The sequence below is a fragment of the Herpailurus yagouaroundi genome, unplaced genomic scaffold (genome assembly GCF_014898765.1).
Source record: "Herpailurus yagouaroundi ecotype Mexico unplaced genomic scaffold, PumYag 28, whole genome shotgun sequence".
Lineage (NCBI taxonomy): Eukaryota > Metazoa > Chordata > Mammalia > Carnivora > Felidae > Herpailurus > Herpailurus yagouaroundi.
Window position 1 is genome coordinate 135,498,505 of NW_024412376.1, and position 19,302 is coordinate 135,517,806.

Sequence of the window (19,302 nt, forward strand, 5' to 3'; positions counted from 1 at the left end):
AAAAAAAAAAAAAAAAAAAAAATATATATATATATATATATATAGTAGGTATGTGATAAAGGAGTGAGGAAAAAGCTATCTCAAAAGAATGCAGTACTCTTAATCTTAGACACGATATAATTCAAAGCCAAAACAATTAAGTGGAACATGGAAATAATATTGACAAAAGATAGAATTCATCAAAAAAATATGGACCTTTATGTCTTGAACAACGGAGAACACAAAAACTATTATAAATACAAGAAACATTCTTTAGAAGTATCTGAGAAAAGATAGTGAAAGCCATAGAGATGCCTTTGTGGGGTTGGAGTGTGAGAACATGTGGGGGATGTGTGTGTGTGTGTGTGTAGGTCAGTATATGTTTGTAAATACATAGGAATGGTTTCCAAGGGGTATACTGGAGCTCATAATAATGGTTATATTGAGGAGTTTCAAGTTAGTCTAGGTACTAGCTTAAGCCCATGATGTAAGTTTTCCTTTTACAAATGAGGAAACTGAGGTACAGAGAAGTTAAGTCACTCTTTCCAGGTGTCAGAGCTGAACAGAGAGTGGCAGAGGCACATTCAACTCTGGCAGTTTAGCTCTAGGCCCTGTGCTGTTTCTTTTGTTTTCTTTTTTTTTAATAAAATTTTTAAGTTTATTTATTTTGAGAAAGAGAGGGCGCAAGCAGTGGAGGAGCAGAGAGGGAGAGAGAGAGAGAGACTCCCAAGCAGGTCTTGCACTGCCAGTGCGGAGCCCAATGTGGGGCTTGAACCCACTAACTGTGAGATTATGACCTGAGCGGAAACCAAGAGTCAGTCACTTGACCAACTGAGCCACCCAGGTGCCCTTGCCTTGTACTATTTCTTTAGTGCCCTGTTCTGTTCTGCTGCTGCCAGTTGGTCTCCTTCAAGCACCTTTAAAAACACTATATTTGTGGGGCGCCTGGGTGGCGCCGTCGGTTAAGTGTCTGACTTCAGCTAGGTCACGATCTCGCGGTCTGGGAGTTCGAGCCCCGCGTCAGGCTCTGGGCTGATGCCTCAGAGCCTGGAGCCTGTTTCCGATTCTGTGTCTCCCTCTCTCTCTGCTCCTCCCCCGTTCATGCTCTGTCTCTCTCTGTCCCAAAAATAAATAAACGTTGAAAAAAAAATTAAAAACACTATATTTGTGATCAAGGGAACATTAGGAGGATAGAAGAAAGCAATGAAGGAGAGACTCTTCACTGTGTTTGTACAGTTTAAAACTGTGAATGTACTACCTAATCAAATAACCTTAAAAATAAAACTCGGCGGGATAGAAGGAACATACTTAAAGATCATAAAAGCCATTTATGAAAAGCCCACAGCTAACATCATCCTCAACGGGGAAAAACTGAGAGCTTTTTCCCTGAGATCAGGAACACGACAGGGATGCCCACTCTCACCGCTGTTGTTTAACATAGTGCTGGAAGTTCTAGCATCAGCAATCAGACAACAAAAGGAAATCAAAGGCATCCAAATTGGCAAAGATGAAGTCAAGCTTTCGCTTTTTGCAGATGACATGATATTATACATGGAAAATCCGACAGACTCCACCAAAAGTCTGCTAGAACTGATCCATGAATTCAGCAAAGTTGCAGGATACAAAATCAATGTACAGAAATCAGTTGCATTCTTATACACTAACAATGAAGCAACAGAAAGACAAATAAGGAAACTGATCCCATTCACAATTGCACCAAGAAGCATAAAATACCTAGGAATAAATCTAACCAAAGATGTAAAGGATCTGTATGCTGAAAACTATAGAAAGCTTATGAAGGTAATTGAAGAAGATTTAAAGAAATGGAAAGACATTCCCTGCTCATGGATTGGAAGAATAAATATTGTCAAAATGTCAATACTACCCAAAGCTATCTACACATTCAATGCAATCCCAATCAAAATTGCACCAGCATTCTTCTCGAAACTAGAACAAGCAATCCTAAAATTCATATGGAACCACAAAAGGCCCCGAATAGCCAAAGTAATTTTGAAGAAGACCAAAGCGGGAGGCATCACAATCCCAGACTTTAGCCTCTACTACAAAGCTGTCATCATCAAGACAGCATGGTATTGGCACAAAAACAGACACATAGACCAATGGAATAGAATAGAAACCCCAGAACTAGACCCACAAACGTATGGCCAACTCATCTTTGACAAAGCAGGAAAGAACATCCAATGGAAAAAAGACAGTCTCTTTAACAAATGGTGCTGGGAGAACTGGACAGCAACATGCAGAAGGTTGAAACTAGACCACTTTCTCACACCATTCACAAAAATAAACTCAAAATGGATCAAGGACCTGAATGTGAGACAGGAAACCATCAAAACCCTAGAGGAGAAAGCAGGAAAAGACCTCTCTGACCTCAGCCGTAGCAATCTCTTACTCGACACATCCCCAAAGGCAAGGGAATTAAAAGCAAAAGTGAATTACTGGGACCTTATGAAGATAAAAAGCTTCTGCACAGCAAAGGAAACAACCAACAAAACGAAAAGGCAACCAACGGAATGGGAAAAGATATTTGCAAATGACATATCGGACAAAGGGCTAGTATCCAAAATCTATAAAGAGCTCACCAAACTCCACACCCCAAAAGCTAATAACCCAGTGAAGAAATGGGCAGAAAACATGAATAGACACTTCTCTAAAGAAGACATCCGGATGGCCAACAGGCACATGAAAAGATGTTCAGCGTCGCTCCTTATCAGGGAAATACAAATCAAAACCACACTCAGGTATCACCTCATGCCAGTCAGAGTGGCCAAAATGAACAAATCAGGAGACTATAGATGCTGGAGAGGATGTGGAGAAACGGGAACCCTCTTGCACTGTTGGTGGGAATGCAAATTGGTGCAGCCGCTCTGGAAAGCAGTGTGGAGGTTCCTCAGAAAATTAAAAATAGACCTACCCTATGACCCAGCAATAGCACTGCTAGGAATTTATCCAAGGGACACAGGAGTACTGATGCATAGGGGCACTTGTACCCCAATGTTCATAGCAGCACTCTCAACAATAGCCAAATTATGGAAAGAGCCTAAATGTCCATCAACTGATGAATGGATAAAGAAATTGTGGTTTATATACACTATGGAATACTACGTGGCAATGAGAAAAAATGAAATATGGCCTTTTGTAGCAACGTGGATGGAACTGGAGAATGTGATGCTAAGTGAAATAAGCCATACAGAGAAAGACAGATACCATATGGTTTCACTCTTATGTGGATCCTGAGAAACTTAACAGGAACCCATGGGGGAGGGGAAGGAAAAAAAAAAAAAAGAGGTTAGAGTGGGAGAGAGCCAAAGCATAAGAGACTGTTGAGAACTGAGAGCAAACTGAGGGTTGATGGGGGGTGGGAGGGAGGAGAGGGTGGGTGATGGGTATTGAGGAGGGCACCTTTTGGGATGAGCACTGGGTGTTGTATGGAAACCAATTTGACAATAAATTTCATATATAAATAAAATAAATAAATAAATAAATAAATAAATAAAAATAAATAAATAAAACTCGGAAGGCACCTGGCTGACTCAGTTCATGATATTGCAGTTCATGAGTTCGAGCCCCTCATTGGGCTTTGTGCTGACAGCTCAGAACCTGAAGCCTGCTTTGGATTCTGTGTCTCCCTCTCTCTCTGCCCCTCCCCCGCTCATGCTCTGCCTCTCTCTGTCTCAAAATTAAATAAACATTAAAAAATTTTTAAAGAAAAAAACCTCTGCATACAACTCTTGATCTTGGGGTTGTGAGTTCAAGCCCCTCGTTGGGTACAGAGATTACTTAAGTAAAACTTTAAAAAGATAAAACTGGGGCGCCTGGGTGGCGCAGTCGGTTAAGCGTCCGACTTCAGCCAGGTCACGATCTCGCGGTCCGGGAGTTCGAGCCCCGCGTCGGGCTCTGGGCTGATGGCTCAGAGCCTGGAGCCTGTTTCTGATTCTGTGTCTCCCTCTCTCTCTGCCCCTCCCCCATTCATGCTCTGTTTCTCTCTGTCCCAAAAATAAATAAAAAAACGTTGAAAAAAAAAAAAAGATAAAACTTTGTAAGCTACTTCAAAGGCGTTAGAAGCAGTAAAATTATACACAATATGTAGTACAGACTTTTTTCACTGAAGAAGAAAATTTTTGAGTATACTATTATATGATTTGAAAAGAAAAGATATTATGTTTAGCTTTCCCATAATTCTTTTCAAAAAATGTTTATTTATTTTGAGAGAGAGAGCACGCGCGAGCAGGTGGAGAAGGGGCGGAGAGGGAGAGAATCCCAAGCAGGCTCGTACTGTCAGCACAGAGCCCCACGTGGGGCTTGATCTCATGAATTGTGAGATCATGACCTGAGCCAAAATCAAGAGTGGGACACTGAACCAAATGAGCCACCCAGGTGCCCCTAGCTCTTCAGTAATCCTAATAAGACTTTCTTTTGTTCTTAATTCTTTGATTTCTAAATTGGTAGATTTTTTTCTCATCAGCATATAAAAAATATATAAAAATAGAAAAAACTTGTATGTCTCCTAAGGCAAAATGGCTACAACAACAATTCAGTGCTTTTTTTACTATTGCCTCATCAGTGCTTATGTAAATTTTGATTGTTTAACTCTTAGGCTGTACCAGTATAAAGAATATAAATCTGATTTTCATTCATTTTATTGTCTATCTATAGTGTGGACTTTAAAAGCAAATGATTATATCTCCGGTTGTATTATAGGAGTGTTTTAAATAATACATTATAAGCTGCATTTACGTTTAAGGTTGATAAGACTGCAGTACAAAGAGTGCCCATTTTGGGGTGCTCATGACAAAGCTTTGCTTATTCACTTGGCAGGTGTACTTCTGGTGACTTAATTACATCATTGAGTTACACACAGGTTCATAACACAGTTGTACTTTGCTAAGTTTGTTTATGTCTCTGTCTCCACAATGTTCAGAAACATTAATAAAAGGAGGCATTTTCTGACATTACAATCTATTTCTTTCATAATTAATGCTTTACTCATTAAATACTGGTTGGTAAGACTTCTTTTAAAGAAGTGGATAAAATATATATATACAGTGAGTTTCTTTCATTTAAAATCAGTTCTTTTCATCAAGTTATGCTATGTTGCATTACTTGATTTAATATGGAAACATGCTTAGTGATAAGTATGGATTTTTCTTGATATGGTAGAATACTACTACATGTGTAGAAAGATGCCAGCACAAAATTGTAATCTCATTATAAATCAGTCATTTTTTAAAGTTGTGTGGTATTTTTTTGTGTGTGCCCTTGTGGAGTTAGTATTCTTTAAAAAAAAAAAAGGCATTTCCTTACAACAACTGTATTTAGTTGTGTGTGTGTGTGTGTGTGTTTTTTTTGTTGTTGTTTTTTTTTAATATATTTCCTTACAACAATAAAAACAGCCTGCAGGGGGCTTTTTCCATTCCCATTGAAGCCATTTGTAGAATTATTCTGGTTTCACCCTATTCTGCTTCCTTGATACCTCCTTCTTTCTCTGTTCTCCTTGACTGGCTGTCTCTTGGCATAAAATTTCTTCTATTAATGATAGGAGTTCCAGAAAGAGAGAACAGATAGATTTAGTAATGTGAACTTGGATCATGTTTTGTGTTTTTCCTGCTCTCTGTTGTAACCTAAGATTTGAAATAAGATAATCCCTTTTTTGGTTTGTTGAGCTTTGTATTTCACATCTAAACAGTGTAACTGAAACCTCTAAAATTTTAATTTACTTAAAGTTGTATTTGTATTACAGTATTGTAAGCATGTGATCTGGGAGATCTTTGGTCAGAGTCCTCATTATAGGCCTGAAGGCCCTGTAAATTGTGGCTAATGTTCACTGTACTTAAATAAGTTACATTAAGATTGATTGGTTTTTTTCTTGGAAGAAAAATGTGTGTGCCTGAAAAATTTCTTGAGAAACCTGTCTACCTAGCAAATATATCTACTGCTAGTATCTTTTTCTATTTATTTAAAAATTTTAATGTTTATTTATTTATTTTTGAGAGAGCATGCATAAGTGTGAAAGAGGGGCAGAGAGAGAACGGGAGAGAGAATCCAAGTAGGCTCCACACTGTCAGCTCAACATGGGACTTGATCTCATGAGTCATGAGATAATGACCCAAGCCAAAATCAAGAGTATGACGCTTAACCAACTGAGCCACCCAGGAGCCTCTATTTATTTTAATTTTAATTTTTGTAAAACACTTATTGAAATAATACATGAATATATTCTTTCAAAAAATAACCAGACATTAAAAAAAAAGTAAAAGTAGGGAAGTATATATCCCCAATTTAATAATAGTATTTAGCATCTTCCATGTGGTATAAAGCCTTTTTTAATCATCTGATTAACTTCTGGGTTTTATTTTAGTTAATAAAGGAAATTTTAGTCAATTTCTTACTTTCAAATCTTAATGTTTTTTATCAATGTCATCCAGGCACTGGAAGACTAGTTAGTCCTTCTGTGGTTAGAGGTATAATTCAGTTTACCAATTAGGAAATGAGGTTATATGGGAGTGCCTGGGTGACTCAGTTGGCTAAGCATCCGACTTCAGCTCAGGTCATGATCTCATGGTCTGTGGGTTCAAGTCCCAGGTCGGGTTCTGTGCTGACAGCTCGGAGCCTGGAGCCTGCTTTGGATCCTGCCTCTCCCTTTCTCTCTGCCCCCCTCCCCTGCTTGCATTCTGTCTCTCAAAATGAATAAATATTGAAAATAATAATAAAAAAAAGATAAAATAATGGTTGCATGTCCTTATGGTACACAATTCAAGCAGTATACTGTCAAAAGAGAAAATAAAAATCTCCCTATATTTTCCAATGCTTCATTGCTTCTTTACTGAATATAAGCTGTTAACATTTGTTTTATATTATTCCAGTTGTATGACCGCATAACAAATTACTCAAAAATTTAGTGGTATAAAACCTTTTATTAAGATGACAAACTCTGTGTCTGGAGTTCATACAGAGCATAGTGGAGATGACATGTGTGTTGCACAATGTCTGGGTTCTTAGCTGTAAGACTCAGAGGCTGGGAGCAGGAAGCATCTGGAGGCTCACTCACTCATTGTCTGGCAGCTGATACTGGTAGACTGAAACCCTACCTAGTACTCCCAGCCTACATATGACCTTTTCATATGGATGCTTGGCTTCCTCAGAGTGTGGTGGCTTGCTTCCAAGGTTAAGTATCCATCTCAAGGGAGGATTGGGAAGGGGGAGAACCAGCCAGCAGCTGGATACTTTTTTTTTTTTTTAATTTCCTTAAGTAATCTCTACACCCAACATGGGTCTCTAACTCAACAACCCCAAGATCAAGAGTCACATGCTCTACTGCCTGAGCCAGCCAGGCACCCCAGCAGCTGGATACTTTTTATGACCTGGCCTAAGAAATTGCATACAGCCCTTTGATTATAGCAATCACAAGCCTGCTTAGGTTCAAGAGGAGAGGAAATATATTCCATCCTTTTTTTTTTTTTCAATTGAGGTATATTTGACATTATATTAATTTCAGGTATACAACAAAATGATTTGATACTTACATATTACTAAATGATCACCACAGTAAGTCTAGTTAACATCCAACATCATACATAGTTACAAAGAAATTTTTCATCTTGTGATGAGGAATTTTAGGATCTACCCTCTTAGCAACTTTCAAATCTGCAATATAGTGTTGTTAACTATAGTCACCATGTTTTACATTACATCCCCATGGCTTATTTTATAACTAGAATTTTGTACCTTTTGACCTCCTTCACCCATTTTGCCCACCCTCTACCACCCATCTTTGGTAACCACCTATCTATTCTCTGTATTTATTAGCTTGGTTTGTTTTAAATTAAATGTATAAGGCAGATTATCGTCTTTCTGTGACTTACTTCACTTAGCTTATGTCCTCAAGGTCCATCTGGATTGCCACAAATGGCAAGATTTCATTCTTTTTATGTCTCTGTATACACACACACACACACACACACACACACACCATCATCTTTATCCATTCATCCATCAGTGGACACTTAGGTTGTTTTCATATCTTGGCTACTGAAAATAATGCTGCAGTGCACATGGGTGTGCATATATCTTTTCAAATTAGTGTTTTAATTTTCTTCAGATAAATACCCAAAAGTGGAATTGCTGGATCATGTACTGGTAATTCTGGTCTTAATTTTTTTTTTTTTTTTTTTTTTTGAGAAACCTTATACTTTTTTCCATAGTGGCTGCACCAATTTACATTCCCACCAATAGTTCACAAGGGTTTCCTTTTCTCCACATCTTCACTAATGCTTGTTATTTCTTGTCTTGTGCTGCTGTTTATAAGCTACCCTGTCTGTAGTATTGTTTTAGAAAAGTAAACTGAGACATTTGCTAACATGAAAAGATATACAAAGTGTGTTGATCAACTCTTTATGTTATCAGTAAGGCTTTCGGTCTACAGTAGTCTCCTGTAGTCAAAACTTATATATGGATTTTTGACTATGCAAGGGGGTCAATGTCCCTACCACTGTGTTGTTCAGGGATCAACTATTTTACAAATATCAATGTCTGGAATATAGTAACCAGAATGCTAACAAATAGTTATCATCATATGGTGGGATGTTGTCGATTTTGGTCACTGCTCTAAGAACTACTAGAACATTCCTGAGCTACTGAGCTCCATTAGAACGTAGGAAATGTTGTGTTTTGGGTTTTTTGTTTGTTCTTTTAATGGGGCTTTATGTTTATGTTTCTTTCTTATTTTATTTTTTAATTAAAAATTTTTTTAATGTATGTTTATTTTTGAGAAAGAGAGAGTGCACAAGTGGGACAGGGTTAGAGAAAGGGAGACCTAGAATCAGAAGCAGTCTCCAGGCTCTGAGCTGTCAGCACCAAGTCAGATGTAGGGCTCAAACCCACGAACCCATGAGATCATGACCTGAGCTGAAATCAGACATTTAACTGATTGAGCCACCCAGGTGCCTCTCTTTTCTTTCTTAATAAATGTTTTTTCATTTTTGAGAGAGAGAATGTGAGCAGGGGAGGGGCAGAGAGAGGGGGACAGAGGATCTGACACAGGCTCTGTGTTGACATCGGTGAGCCCAAGGCAGAGGGCTCAAACATACCAACCATGAGATCCTGGCCTTAGCTGAAGTTGATGCTCAACCAGCTGAGCCACCCAGGCACCCTTATATTGTTATTTTATGTGTTAGGCTCCCTACTACATCTTTGGATCCATAATATATACTTGCTGTCTTATGACTTTATTTCCCAAGCTGCATATTGGAACACCTGACCTAACACTGATGATTTGTGAGAATACTTTAAAATGGGAACACCTGTTGTTGTTTTTTTTCATCCTCTTTTTTCAATATCTTGCTCTCAAACTGGCAAGGAGTTTAGTTGTTGCAAATAATATACATATAATTCCTCTGAGCAGTTTAGGGAAAAAAATAGTCTCTTAAAATCTGAAAACCTTAGTTTGACAAAATGCACATGAAAATTACTCCTGGGATGCCTGGTCGCTCAGTCGGTTAAGTGTCTGACTCTTGGTTTTGGCTGAGGTCATGATCTCATGATTCTTGAGTTCGAGCCCCACATCCAGCTCTTTGCTGACAGTGGGGAGCCTGCTTGAGATTCTCTCTCTCCCTCTCTTTCTGCCCCTTCCTTATGCTCGATCTCTCTCAAAATAAACAAACTTTAACAAAAAATCACTCTTTAAATATTTGTCAAAGAAATGAATATTTTTCTCTATTTTTGTTTTGAGGAAAGCCACAGGAATCTCACTGCTCAGAGACTTTCAAGTGAACTTACGACCATGAGCTGTGTTAGAGGACATTGACCCAACCGTTTAGTCATTACTTTGAAAGTACTTTTTGTTGTGAGTTTTAGAATTTCATTTTAAAAAAAATAATAGTGATAAATTTGAGCATGCTTATTTACACAGTCAGCCCTGTTTAATATTAAAATGACTTTTTCCCACTTTCCTGCAAATTGCTGTGATCTAAAAACGTTATCCTGTAGACCATGAACTGGGATTTTTATATACATGTTTAATTTTTTATATGTTTAATTATATCATTTAATCCTCATAATGCCTTAAAGTTCATAATGTTAAGCAGTTAGTTAGGCATGAACAAGGTGGGATAAAGCAGATGCTGGCCATACACTCTGAGCCACCCCACCCAGGGTTAACAGCCACACCTTCAGAGCCACTCCAGGGCTAACAGAACAAGAAAGGCCTAGCCACAGAGCTGGCTCAAAAGCCACAAGGGAACTTCCAAGAGCTGAGGATGAATACAAAAGGTGCAAGCTGCCTTAAGATCACAGCAAAAACTCATTAGAAATTCATAAATAGACAATACATAAATAAATAACAATGCATCATGGCTGCGTGCATGCACAGAAGCCAAAATGTTATGTAACCATCAGCTGTCAATCAAAGCCAAAATTACATATAGAAAAAGCAAACTTAAAAGGATGCAGTTAGAAAGTCTTGGGGCCATTGCCACTCTTGCTCTGGCAGTGGCCCACTTTCTCTCTTGAAAATATACTTACCTACTCAGTAAACTCTATCTCCCCATTCTGGTCTTGGGTCTCCAACTCTGGGTGCATCTGGGACAAGATGCACCTTGGTATCTGGTCAACCGAGTGACCCAATAACATTAATAGGTCATATATATGTCTTTTATAGTTTGAAACTTTATGGAAAGTAACAGATAAAGAATTTGAACCCATATACCTCTGATTTTAAAGCTTCTCTTTTTAACCACTGTTCTGTTTACCAGTACACAGGCAGCTACTGTCCATGGGAAAGAACATGACTTCCAATATATGTGAGGTTCTTGGGCAGACATAAAAAAAATAGAAGTAAGTTCTAGTTCAGGTATTGTCTTAACTCGGGTGGCTAAAGCAAAATACCACGGATAGGTGGCTTAAACATCAAACATTTACTTCTCCCAATTCTGGAGTCTGGAAAGTCCAAGATCAAGTACAGGTAGACTTGGTGTCTGGTGATGGTTTTCTACTTGGTTTGCGGACAGCTGCCTTCTTGCTGTATCTTCAACATGGTACAGAGGGAATAAGGACTCTAGTCTCTTCTTAATATAAAGGCACTAATCCCATCATGGGGGCTTTCCCCTTATGACCTCGTTTAAATCTGTTTACCTCCCAAAGGCCCCGCTTCCAAAAACCATCACATTGGGGATTTAGGGCTTCAACAAGTGAAGTTGGGACACATTCAGTCTATAGTAGGTACATTTTGGTAACTCCAGAGAGAGACTTTCTTTTCTTTATAATTCTTTTCAGTGAATTTCTCCAAAGTAAGTTTTCTCAAAAAGATCCATTTATCTGCTTTTGTCATTAGAATTGTCTCTTTGAGAAGATGTGGTATAGTATTACTTGGCAATCAAAAAGAATGAAATCTTGCCATTTGCAACTGTGTGGATGGAACTGGAGGGTATTATGCTAAGCGAAATTAGAAAGACAAAAATCATATGACTTCACTCATATGAGGACTTTAAGAGACAAAATAGATGCACATAAGGGAAGGGAAACAAATAATATAAAAACAGGGAGGGGGACAAAACAGAAGAGACTCATAAATATGGAGAAGAAACTGAGGGTTACTGGAGTGCAGATGGGCTAAATGGGTAAGGGGCACTAAGGAATCTACTCCTGAAATCATTGTTGCACTGTCTGCTAATTTGGATGTAAATTTTTTTTTAATTTTTTAAAAAGGGGGATTAAAAAAAAAAAAAAAGAATTGTCTCTTTGATCTACATTTTTCCCAGAGACCTCTGACAGCCAAGGGTTTCTGTTAGGCTTCCTGGGTATCATAACAGACTATTTTATATTCATCAATTTCCCTAATGTGAAATCTCTTGGCCAGGTCTCTTTTATTCTTTCAGTCTTTTTAAATCTGTGTTTTCTGCCTTTTTCCCTAATGAGTAAACACATTTATTATACTCATGTTATGCTGTCTCTGTGATTTTGAAGCAGGCTAACTTCAAAAACTTTCCATGACCATCCTGGTTAGATGGAGAGATTTAAATCTACTTTTAGTTATTTTCTGGGATCCCAGGATCAGTGTTAACATGAAATTTACCTGGACAACAATTGTTGGCTATAGATAGTCCACATGTGGTTCTTCCCCTTGCCTCCACCGTAATACAGAAAATATTTGAAGTTTATGACTCCATCCTGTAGATCCTGTCATTTGTTTCCTTCACATATTATCCTTGGTTTTCTTCTAATTATATTTGTTTTTGCAAATAGTTTCCTATTGGAATAGCCAAAATTAGCATCAATAGTACCACTGTATTCTCCAAATAAGTCAAGAGAAAACTAAGGTGTAAATTAGGCCTTTGTTTAAACAGTTCCATCAAAACAGTGAGATTCTCTTGTATTTAAATGCATGGCTTTTTTAAAGTGTGTATTTATTTATTTTGAGGAAGAAAGAGAAAGAAAGTGTGTGCCTGTACATGAACACGGAAGGCGCAGAGAAGAGAGGAGAGAGAGAATCCCAAATAGGCTGCATGCTGTCAGCATGGAGCCCGACTTGGGTCTTGATCTCACCACTGTGAGATCATGACTTGATCCGAAACCAAGAGCCAGATGCTTAACCAACTGGGGCCACCCAGGTGCCCTTAAATAGTGGTTTTTTAATTCTTTAAAGACTGTAATTTACTCATCATAAGTGTTTGAATCTGAATACTGAAAATATATTCCAAAACACTGGTTTGGAAAAAACACGTAGTCCTGATCATGATACTTTGGCACCTCATCATTCAGAGCCTGCAGCATTGCCTGTTTGTGAACGTGAAGAATGTAGCCAGGAACTCAAAGAAGACCTGCCAGAAGAGCAGAGTCCAACCACAGCTCTTGGTGGAATGTCCCAAATATTCACTGCAGCTTGGACTAGAGTTGAAGTGCTGCACTCAGCCAGGCTTCCAATGAATAAATTCTTCTCATTCTTGGTTGGGGGGAGGGGAGGGGCGGGGGGGGGGGGGGCAGTGCATGCACATGCCCGTAGGCACTCAGTTTTAATTTTCTTAAAGCTGAAAGAGCTCCTGTCTGCTTAGCATGAGCCAAAGGATTTATCATTTCCTGTTGAAAATCATTTGACTCCCACTCTTCTGGCTGCCCTTACCTAGAAAAAACCACTTATTATGAACCAACACAGCTTCCACATTAAACTGACATAATTTCTCTTTTTACCAATTATATGTGAATTAGTTAATTTTCTAGAAACTTATATAGCAGGACAAATTGTACATTACCATTTTTTGTCATAGTCCCAAAGGGAAGCCTACTCTTTCTTCCCCTGGCACTTAAAGGAAGAGCTCTCTCTCTCTCTCTTCTTAATGTTTGTTTATTTTTGAGAGAGAGAAAGAGAAAGAGAGCATGAGTGGGAAAGGAACAGGAAGAGAGGGAGGCACAGAATCTGAAGCAGGCTCCAGATGTCAGCACAAAGCCCTACGTGGGGCTCGAACCCATGAACCATAAGATCATGACCTGAGCTGAAGTCGGATGCTTAACTGACTGACCCACCCTGGTGCCCCTCCCTCCCTCCCTCTCTCTCTCTCTCTCTCTCTTTCTCTCTCTCTCTCTCTCTCTCTCTTTCTCTTTCTCTCTCTCTAAAGTGATCTCTGTGCCCAAGGTGGGGTTCTAACTCAGGATCAAGAGACACATGCTCATCAATTAAGCCAGCCAGGTATCCCAAGAGAGATCTCTTTCAGTGTAGAAGGAAAACATTGGCTATGTTGGTCTTAGAGCTACTTAATAACTACACATATGGTTATTTTCACTTTAGTCAGATTTTGCTTCAGTTCAATTATACAGTACATCAACTCATGGGAGTATTTTGTAACAATTCAGAATTGTGCTTGAGAGAATGTAATGATACGTTGTTAACTATAAAATTATGATACAAAATTTTGTACATTGTAAAGTAGAATGGAATTGTGTTAAGGATTTAGATTTTGGAGTTAGTACTGGATAATCAAGTTAGCTAACCTCTCCCAAACTCAAGTTTCATCCACTAGTAAAGTAGCAATAATAGAACCTGTCTCCAGCTCTTGGTTGAGAATTAAATAACAAGTTAAAGTTCTTACTACAGTACCTACCACATACAAGTTTCCAGTGTTTGTGATTATAATAAATTATTTAAGTTATAATAAGTCACTTTTTAAAGTAATACAATTTTAAAAGTAATATAATTTTTATTTAAATATGTCCCAAATATTAGAAAATGAGAAAGTATTCCCAATTCCACAATGATAAACCATATGGGTATCTGTTATATATTGCTATGTCTCAGAATTGGAGGCAGTCAGACAAATGACATCAGTAGCATACTGTGATGATTTGAGCATACAGAGAGAGCATTTGGTTCTGGGGTTAAATACAACAGCTAAGTAACATGGCTCTTATGCCCCAGCCGCAAGTGACTTTGTGGTTCTTCATCACTATCTCACAGGAGCCTGTTCACCTAAGTCCCTTTCCTAGTTGTTTATTCTGCCTGGAATGCTCAATCCCTTGATCTTTACTGTCCCGTAGATAGCCCCTTAAGTGTTATTGCCTCTCTCTGCCTGATTTAGATATAATGCCATCCTGTTTTTGTTCTCTGCATGGCTCTCTGAAATTTTTTATAATATATATATTTTTAATTTTTTTAACGTTTATTTATTTTTGAGAGAGAGACAGAGTGCAAGTGGGGGAGGGGCAGAGAGAGGGAGACACAGAATTTGAAGCAGGCTCCAGGCTCTGAGCTGTCAGTGCAGAGCCTGACATGGGGCTTGAAGCCACCAACTGTGAGATCATGACCTGAGATGAAGTCGGATGCTTAACCGACTGAGCCACCCAGGCACCCCATAATATATTTGTTAATCGTCTGATTTCCCCCCACAAGACTGTATGATCCATAAAAGTAGAAACTTTGTCTTTTTCATACTATATCCTCAGTGCCTAGATCTGTACTTGGCACATAGTAGGCATTTAATAAGTATATTGAATGAATAAGTGAACAAATGATTGTTGCATTATTATTATTATATAGATGTAATTCATGAGCATCTCACATTTCTACATGAACATTTTAAAAACATGTTTGTTTATTTTTGAGAAAGAGTGTGGGGGAGGGGCAGAGAGAGAGAGAGGAAGAGAGAGAATCCTAAGCAGGCTCTTTCCTGTCAGCACAGAGCCTGACATGGGACTCAGTCTCACAAACCGTGAGATCTTGACCTGAACTGAAATCAAAAGTTGGATGCTTAACCTACTGAGCCACCCAGGTGCCCTCTAAATGAACATTCTTATATGGCTACAGAGAAATATTTGTTTTTTCTCTTATTCCATGTGTGTTTCCTAGTAAGTTCAATGATTTAAGAGCACAATAGTAAATATTTTAGGCTCGATGACTCTATAATTATAACCTCAGCTGTTGTAGTGAAAGCAGCCATAGACAATATATAAATGAATGCGTGTGGCTGTGTTTCAGTTAAACTGCAAGCATACCTCATTTTATTGCACTTTCTTGCACTTCATACATACTGCATTTTCTACAAATTGAGGGTTTGTAGCAACCCTGCATTGATCGAAGTCTTACCAGTACCATTTTCCTATCAGCATTTGCTTGCTTCATGTCTCTGTGTCACATTTTGGCAATTCTTGCAATATTTCAAGCTTTATCATTATTATTTATTATGGTGATCTGTGATGAGTGGTCTTTGATATTACTGTTGTAATTGGTTTGGGGGTACCATGAACTTCATCCATATAGTATGGCGAACTTAATCCGTAAATGTTGTATGTGTTCTGACTGTTCCACTGGCTGGCTATCTATCCCGCCCCGCCCCCCATCTCTCTCCCTGTCCTCAGTACTCCTTATTCCCTGAGACATAAAAGCATTAAAATTGGGTCAATAATAGTCCTGTGATGGTCTCTTAAGTGTTCAAGTGAAAGGAAGAGTCCCACATCTCTTACTTTAAATCAGAAACTATTAATGATTAAGCTCAGTGAGAAAGGCATGTCAAAAACCAAGATAGACTGAAAGCTAGGTCTCTTGGGCCAGTTAGGCAAGCTGTGAATGCAAAGGAAAAATTCTTGAAAGAAAATTAAAAGTTCTACTCCAGTGAACACATGAATGATAAGAAAGCAAAACAGCCTTACTGCTGATAATGGAAAAAGTTTGAGTGGTCTGGATAGAAGACTAAACCAGCTACCACCTTCCCCTAAGCAAAAGCCTAATCCAGAGCAAGAAGATCCTAACTCTCTTCAATTCCATGAAGGCTGAGAGAGGTGAGGAAGCTACAGAAGAAAGGTTTGAAGCTAACGAGGTTGATTCATGAGTTTTAAGGAAAGAGGTTATTTCTATAACAAAGTGCAAGGTGAAGTGGCAAGTGCTGATTTGGATGCTGCAGCAAGTTACCCAGAAGATCTAGCTGAGATAGTTCATTAAGGTAACTACACTGAACAGTAGATTTTCAGTGTAGATGAAACAGCCTTCTATTGGAAGAAGATACCATTTAGGACTTTCTTAGCCAGAGAAGTCAATGCCTGGCTTCAAGGGACACGTTGACTGTCTTATTCGAGGCTAATGCAGGGACTGACTTTAAGTTGCAGCCAGTGCTCATGCTCATTTACTGTTCCCCAAATCCTAGGACTCTTAAGAATTATGCTAAATCTATTCTGCTGGTGTTCTGTTGGAACAACAAAGCTTCCATGACATCACGTCTGCAACATGGTTTACTGAATATTTTAAACCCACCACTAAGACCTATTGCTCAGGAAAGAAGATTCCTTTCAAAATATTACTGCTCATTGACGGTGGACCTGGTCACTCAAGAGCTGTGATGGTGATGAATGTTGTTTTCATGCCTGCTACAACATCTGTTCTGCAGCCCCATGGATCAAGGAATCATTTTAACGTTCCAGTCTTATTACTTAAAAAATACATTTCATCAGGCTAGAGCTGCCTCAGGTAGTGATTCTTCTGATGGATCTGGGCAAAATGAATTGAATGTGTTCTCTATATCCATGAGCTCTGCTTGTTTTTTGTTTTTAGATTCCGCATATAAGTGAGATCATACGCTATTTTTCTTTTTCTTTTTTTTTAAAGTTTATTTATTTTGAGAGAGAGAGAGTGCGCGTGCGTGCATGCAGGTGGTGGGGGGTGAGGAGGGCAGAGAGAAAGAGGGAGAGAGAGAATCCCAAGCAGGCTCCACACTGTCAGCACAAAGCCCTGTCAGCAGGGGCTCGATCTCATGAACCATAAGATCACTATCTGAGCCGAAATCAAGAGTCAGACACTTAACTGCTTAACTAACTGAGCCACCCAGGTGCCCCTTTATCTTTTTCTTTGTGACTTCTTTCACTTAGCACAATTCCCTCTGGGTCCATCCCTGTTGTTGCAAATGGCAAGATTTCATTTTTTTAGTGGCTGAATAATATTTCATTGTATATATATTTGCAACATTGTCCTTATCCATTCATCCATTCCTGGGCATCTAGATTGCTTCCATGTCTTGGCTATTGTAAATAAGGCTGCAGTGAAATGGGGGGGCGGTGCATATATTTTCAAATAAGTGTTTTCATTTTCTATGGATAAATACCCAGAAGTGTAATTGCTGAATCATATGGTGATTCTATTTTTAATTTTTTGCGGAACTTTCATACTGTTTTCCATAGTGGCTGCACCAATTTACATTCCTACCAATAATGCCCAAGAGTTCCCTTTTCTCAACATCCTCACCAACACTTGTTGTTTTTGTCTTTTTGATAATAGCCATAGAATGTATAATTTTTAAAGAGGTTTTTGATAGATCCCTTTCTTATTTAGGGTTAAGATCTGTCTTCCCATTTTAATTCAAGTAGGACTACTTTTAGAGGTATATACCAAAGCACGCCTGATCGTCTTAGAGAACAGTTTATAAAACGATTTGTTTAGTTGTTAATTCCAATAATTGTTTAGATGAGGTCCTAATTGGTATGGCACAGTAGTAATAATAGCTAACGTTCCTTGGTTTCTTACTACAGTTCACTTGCATTATCTATTTTAATCCTCACTAGTACTCAAATATAGGTACTATTATCCCCATTTTACCAGGTGAGGAAACTAAAGTTTAGAAGTGTTCAAAGACCTTGACCAAGGTCTTTGAAACTCTAGAAGTTTGCAGATCCAGACTTTAAATCCAGGTCTTTTCTGCAGAGCTCTCATACTTAACCAGCTAAGCACACCTGCTCTGTTGTTTTCCCAAGCAATTGCAAGTCATGAGTTACTGCTTTAATGGAGAGAGGGTGTCATTATAAAGTAACAAGGCTGAATTAAAAAGTTGCATGCTCCTCATTCTCTTTTACTGTATGGCCATCTCTATTTTAAGATTCATCATGTCATTTCTAAACATCATAAAATTTCTCAGCATAGGGTGGACATTCATAAAAGGATGATGTATATTTATTGATAGTTTTTTCTTTTAAATTTTCTTTTTAAAAATAATAATCACATGGTCCCAAAATTGTGTAAAAAGATAAATATTGAAAACTTTAGTTTTCATCTCTGTCAGAGTCTACTCCTCCATTCCACCCCCAACCCCTGTGGTATCCATTTTTATTAGTTCCTTATAGCCATGGTTTATGCAGATCTAAGCAAAAAAGGGAAAGTATTTGTTCTTCCCTTTCAAAGATGCATTTTCTACAAATAGAATCTTTTTTTTCCCTCTGCTTCGAATTTTCCATGAGAAAAAAATCTCATTAACAAAGTTTACTCTCTTTCTAGTAGTCTTCCTCTACAGTTTAGTGTTCTTCTTTGGGAAGTTTAATAATGTGAAGCAGTTTAGGTAGGTCACAGGTGATTTTTTTTTTAATTCCTTAATATAAATGGGTGAATTGTGCTAGATCACAGTGTATTTGAAAATTATTTTGACTAGAAAAAATCCCCCAAAGCTCGACTGCTCCTTAGTGTAGTCTATGTTTGTATCTGATTCTGAAGGTACAATATATCTACTACGGTAGCATTTGTTTAAAAATTAAAAAAAAAAAAAAGATCTTTCTAATAAAGATTAACCACTTTTGGTTAAATCCAATGGCTAACTCTCCTTTCTTCTTATTCATTGTAGTTGAGGCAGTCCCAGTCCTACTGCACAGACACAGAATGTCTTCAAGAATGTAAGTAACGATGGCACAGGAAGAGCCTTGCATTGGGGCAGAATTAGAGGACAGATGACTGTGAATGTTGGAAATTGTATTTATGGTTTGTTGTTCAAGGAAATGGTTCTCAGTAATGTATTTCCTACTTAAATATTTCATTTTTTGACTTAAACATTTTTTTCTTCCTCAAAAACAAATTTT

The 19,302-nt window shown here is 38.2% G+C and overlaps 1 protein-coding gene across 1 annotated transcript in view; it reads left to right on the forward strand.

Moving 5' to 3' along the window:
- The window catches only part of SMIM14 (small integral membrane protein 14), an 83,115-nt gene that overhangs the window by 43,689 nt on the left and 20,124 nt on the right, over nt 1-19,302 (forward strand). The window contains exon 3 of the mRNA XM_040485356.1: nt 19,071-19,119. Within this exon, the coding sequence (XP_040341290.1) occupies nt 19,071-19,119 (49 nt within the window). The remainder of the gene's footprint in view (nt 1-19,070; nt 19,120-19,302) is intronic.